This window comes from Macaca mulatta, chromosome 1 (genome assembly GCF_049350105.2).
Source record: "Macaca mulatta isolate MMU2019108-1 chromosome 1, T2T-MMU8v2.0, whole genome shotgun sequence".
Classification (NCBI taxonomy): domain Eukaryota; kingdom Metazoa; phylum Chordata; class Mammalia; order Primates; family Cercopithecidae; genus Macaca; species Macaca mulatta.
This window is the reverse complement of record NC_133406.1, coordinates 531,334-537,303: the sequence shown is the minus strand read 5'-3', so window position 1 is coordinate 537,303 and position 5,970 is coordinate 531,334. Positions and strand designations below refer to the sequence as shown.

Here is a 5,970-nt window from a genome sequence, read left to right as displayed (position 1 = left end):
GCGCCTGTAATCCCAGCACTTTGTGAGGCTGAGTCAGGTGGATCTCTTGAGGTCAGTTGTTCAAGAGCACCCTAGCCAACATGGTGAAACAGCATCTCGCTAAAAATACAAAACTGAAGCCAGGGACAGTGGCTCATGCCTATAATCCCAGCACTTTGGGAGGCCAAGGCAGGTAGGTCACCTGAGGTCAGGAGTTCGAGACCAGCCTGGCCAACATGGTGAAACAGCATCTCTACTTAAAAAAAAAATACAAAAAGTAGCTGGGCGTGGGGCCTGGGCCTGTGCCTGTAATCCCAGCTACTTGGGAGGCTAAGGCAGTAGAATTAGTTGAACGCAGGAGGTGAAGTTTGCAGTGAGCAGAGATTGCACCACTGCACTCCAGCCTGGGAGACAGAGCGAGATTCCATCTCAAAAAACAAAAGAAAATCAAAAATTAGCTGGGCATAGTGGCACATGCCTGTAGTCTCAGCTACTCTTGAGGCTGAGGCAAGAGAATTATTTGAACCCAGGAAGCAGAGGTTGCAGTCAGCAGAGATCATGCCACTGCACTGTAGTCCGGGCGACAGAGCAAGACTCCATCTCAGAAAATATATATATTTGTATAAATATAACAAAATATTTGCATAGAAAGGACATTGGGTCAGTTGCTTTACTGCATAAATACAGCATTTCAACATAAAAATATATCAGTGTAAAAATTGGCAAAGTACAAGAATAAGCAAAGAGTGAGTAAATACAAATATCAAAACAAAAGTTAATACTTTTGTCATTTGAGTAAAACTTCATTCAATAAACATAGAAGGAAGTGGCATTTCCAGCCCATGGATTTATGTTGAGGAAAGTTCTCTAGGTCTTCACAACATGTTTTAGGAGATAAAAAAGGAAGAGAATCATACTGTAAACGATTGTGGATTACCAGTCTTGACCTCATTGCTTTCTCTCCCCCAGGTATTAATCACTTAGTATTTGAAGCTGACGTGTCCTGAAGCTGCAAGAAAATGGAGGAAACCAACAACAGCTCTGAAAAGGGGTTTCTTCTCCTGGGATTTTCAAATCAGCCTCAGCTAGAGAGGTTTCTCTTTGTCATCATTTTGTTCTTCTACATCTTGAGCCTTCTGGGGAACACTGCCATCATACTAGTGTCTCGTCTGGACTCCAGACTCCACACTCCGATGTACTTCTTCCTCAGCAACCTCTCGTGTGTGGACATCTGCTTTACCACCAGTGTTGCCCCACAGTTGCTGGTTACCACGAATAAGACAGACAAAACTATGAGCTACGGTGGCTGTGTGGCCCAGCTCTACGTGGCCATGGGCTTGGGCTCGTCTGAGTGCATCCTCTTGGCTGTCATGGCTTATGACCGCTATGCTGCTGTCTGCCGGCCACTGCACTACACAGTCATGATGCACCCGAGGCTCTGTGTGTCTCTGGCCAGTGTAGCATGGCTCTGCGGCCTCATCACCTCCCTAGTTCAGTGCTTCCTCACTGTGCAGCTGCCCCTCTGTGGTCATCGCAAACTGGATCACATTGTCTGTGAGGTGCCAGTGCTCATCAAACTGGCCTGTGTGGATACGACTTTCAACGAGGCAGAACTCTTTGTGGCCAGTGTAGTCTTTCTAATAGTCCCGGTGTTACTCATCTTAGTCTCCTATGGCCTTATCACCCAAGCTGTGTTAAGGATACAATCAGCTGCGGGGCGCCAAAAGGCCTTTGGGACCTGTTCCTCTCACCTGGTTGTGGTCGTCATTTTCTATGGGACCATCATATTCATGTACCTTCAACCGGCCAATAGTAGATCCAAAAACCAGGGAAAGTTTGTTTCTTTTTTCTATACCATAGTCACCCCCCTTTTAAATCCCATTATCTACACTCTAAGAAACAAAGATGTGAAAGGGGCCTTGAGGACCCTGATACTGGGAAATGCTATTGGACAAAGCCACGGGGACTAGTGAAACACCTGGAATTCAATGAAGTGAAACATGCCAAGGCCGAGTGAGGGTTCATTCTCCCCAGACATTCCTCTTGTCAATCCCAAGACCCAAGGTTCAATCTAGAAAAAAAAAAGTCTGTCCTTTACTCCACCTGCCATCAAGGTTAATGTACCTATTATTTCTATCTAATGTGCCGGCCCATCTGATAAACTTCTAGTGCTTCAAAGCTCAGCTGAAATGTCTGCATTCCCTAGCTGTCCTGAAACACCATCCTTCTCATCCTTGTGCAGAATTAAGTGTTTCATATGTTTCCATAGCACTTGATGCACACTGCCATTTCTACAGTTATACAGTTTATATAGTTTGTGTGCATCTACGTGTGTGTGTGTGTGTATATATGACTAGGCAAAGCAATGTATAACAGACTGAAAAAATATATGATCATTTTCCCAGAATATGTAACTTTTAACCAGAGAATGGACCATCCCACTCTATTGGCTTATTTACAACACGAGAAACACAATTATTATTCAGAGTTGTGATGCTTTGGTTCCACAGAATTGTGGGATGCAAATAATGATTAATATTTTATTAAAATAATCAAATAAGCAAACTTGCATTAAGGAGACTGATTCATATATTGTTTAAGTTAGTTCCCTTTTAATTGAAGTGTTTAAAAGTTGAGTAAAAGTGCCATACACTAAAACGTGTTTTAACATGTTTATAGAAAATTCATATAATAAGTTATTGTTTCTGGCCTTAAACTCTGGAAAACAAAGTTACTCACATAATTTTATACTTTAAAATTTGAAATACGAATCCCACACACAGTCTCATGTTAATGATCATAGTTATGTTTGGTTTCCAAAACAGCAAAAAATGAAATATGTAGAAGCATTTTAATAAGAACTGTATTCTTATATTTGACCAAACTTTTACTTTAATTCTGTCTCTCTGTGTATCTTTGTCTGCCTCGGCCTCTTTCTCACTTTCTTTTCCCAAAACGATTGAACTTCATCAATTTGTCAACTTCAAGTATTTTAAGAGAACTGTGCAATTACAGAAAAAAAGTGGTTTAATCTGTGGTTGTAATTTTACTTCATATTCTCATTATGATACACATGAGGGGAAAAAAGCAGCATGAAAACATCACTGCAAATGAAGAGTAAAATGCAGGGAGAATCTGGGGTGGAAGTGGAATTTTCTAGTGACTTAGACTTTTATCTGGACAGGCTCTTGCTCTGTTGCCCAGGTTGGAGTGCAGTGGCTCAGTCATGGCTCACTGCAGCCTCGACCTCCTGGGCTAAAGTGATTCCTCTGCCTCAGCCTTCCAAAATTCAGATTTATAACAGAAAATAAAACTAGTGCTCATGTATAATTCATCTTTGTGTGACAATTGTAGCCCGTCTACAGATGTGTTAATGATAACGTTTGGACCTGCCTCTCCTAGCAAAGCCTGGACTGAAGGTGAAATGGCTGCACACACAGAACAAAAAGGCATCAGGAGAATTCACTAATGACTCAGGCTGCCTCTTCACAAATACCCTGTCCAACTGGCACCTCTTCAATATACTTTTACCAAACAAAATGATGAATAGCCAACTTAACAAAAACAAGAGGGAAATAGGTCTGGGTAAATTTGTCTTCCAGGATATTCTCCTGTCATTTTCCTCCTTCAGTAACGGAAGGAAGAGTTGGGAACTGAGCAGAACATGCTGAGGAGTGCATGCTTTTATTTACAATATGCAAGTAGAGAAGACGTTCTACAGGAAGCCTCACACGTACAAATGCTTTATTCCTGATAACCTGAGAAATACGGCTTCACAGAATGTACCTGTGTCACAGTCTCAATCAATTTACATGGAATATGGCCCTGGGGCAAAAGATGTGGCATTTAAAGGAAAGCAATAGCTCCAAATGAAAAGACAACAAGGTGTAAAGCAATGATATGAACACAATATGTAGAAAAAAACTACATATGTATTGTGAAGCAACCATTTTCAAAGACAACCATTTAAGGTAACATGGATTACAAATCCCACTGAAAATAAAATCAAATTATTACTGTACACAATAAATTCAAACATAATTCAGAATAAAAATATAGAATAATATAGCTAAAGATGCTAATTCCAGCAATATGTAGATAATAGTTATTTGCACCAAAAAGAAAACCAGAACACAGATATGATTAACATATGCAAAGCAACCTAAAAAATCTACTTAACTGCAGATAAAAATGGGAACACATTTGAAAATAAAATCCTGTTACTACTTTCTTGAATTTACAGCTTTCCTATGATATGGATATGTTTATACTGCTTTTGTCATAATTATATAATTTCATACTATATTTATAATATCGTGAACATTCCTCTTCTGATTTAATCTACAAAATGTCCACCATTTATTAAAAATCTTCCCTACAATTGAATAACATGAGTATTTTCTTTTTTAAATAAATACCTGTATTGAGCATACTTTTGTTTGTGAATATAATTATGTATCTATAAATTATTTTATAAATACAATTACTAAATCTTAAACAGGAACACATCAGTCATTTGCACACATTACCGGCTTGATCTGCAGAACATGTTTTCAATGGATGCCCCAAGAAAAAAATTGTCTTGCTTAGTTAAATGACCATTCAATATTGCAATTATTTAAAAACTATACTATGAGAATGCTGAAATATGTATATGATTCCACCACTCCAAACACCATGAATTTTTTAAAAGATGTACTTTTTAAGAAAAAATAAAATGATTTTACATAAATATTAATTCATGAAAAACAAAAATCATACAGGACCAGAGCTCAGAGAATAAAAATGGAAGGCACTTACTGTTTAAACCCAAATGGTCAGTAAAAGAGACAGGTACCAGCTACTGGGAAAAAACAAAAAACAAAAAAAAAAAACCACGAAAATATAAAGACCAAGGACACTGAAGAAACTCCATCAACTAATGTGCAAAATAACCAGCTAGCATCACGATGACAAGATCAAATTCACACATAAAAATATTAACCTTAGGCAGGGCACGGTGGCTCACACCTGTAATCATAGCACTTTGGGAGGCTGAGTCCAGCGCATCATGAGGTCAGGAGTTCAAGATCAACCTGGCCCTATCGCTGCTAAAAAAAAAAGTACAAAAAATTAGCCAGGCATGATGGTGCACGCCTGTAATCCCAGTTACTCAGGAGGCTGAGGCAGGAGAATTGCTTGAACCCAGGAGGCAGAGGTTGCAGTGAGCCAAGATTGTGCCACTGTACTCCAGCCTAGGTGACAGAGCGAGACTCCATCTCAAAAAAAAAAAAAAAGAAAAGAAAAATAATGTTATCACTTTGGTCTCATTTGAGTATGAAGGATCAGACAGTGAAAATAAAAGTACCAAGAAAAATAAACAAAGGTCTTATAATTAAAAAAAAAAAAAAAAAAAGCAACACAGAATGACCAAAGCTGTCTTGAGCAAAAAAAAGAAAAAAGCTGGAGTCATCACATTACTGTGTCTGGAACTGGTGGGTTCTGGGTCTCGCTGACTTCAAGAATGAAGCCACGGACCCTCGTGGTGAGGGTTACAGTTCTTAAAGATGGTGTCTCTGGAGTTTGTTCCTTCAGACATTCAGAGGTGTCGGCAGTTTCTTCCTTCTGGTGGGTTCCTGGTCTTGCTGTCAGGAGTGAAGCTGCGGACCTGCGTGGTGAGCGTTACAGCTTCTTACAGGCAGCGCGTCCGGAGTTGTTCACTCTTCCCGGTGGGTTCGTGGTCTCGCTGGCTGCAGGAGGAAGCTGCAGACCTTCACGGTGAGTGTTACAGCTCGTAAAGGCAGCGTGGACCCAAAGAGTGAGCAGCTGTGAGATTTACTGCAAAGAGCAAAAGAACAAAGCTTCCACCGTGTGGAAGGGCACTGGAGAGCGGTTGCTCTGGCTGCCTGGGGCAGGCTGCTTTTAGTCCCTTATCTGACCCCACCCACATCCTGCTGATTGGTCCATCTTGCGAGCTGATTGGTCCGTTTTATTATCTGACCCCACCCACAT

General features: G+C 40.3%; 1 protein-coding gene across 1 annotated transcript; it reads left to right on the top strand.

The window, feature by feature from the left end:
- The first annotated feature begins 394 nt into the window (after nucleotides 1-394).
- Nucleotides 395-3,191, top strand: LOC694380 (olfactory receptor 2G6). Its single transcript, XM_015128348.3, has one exon. It carries the CDS (start codon nucleotides 999-1,001, stop codon nucleotides 1,947-1,949), a length of 951 nt encoding a protein of 316 aa, XP_014983834.3. The 5' UTR covers nucleotides 395-998; the 3' UTR covers nucleotides 1,950-3,191.
- The last annotated feature ends 2,779 nt before the right edge of the window (nucleotides 3,192-5,970 follow it).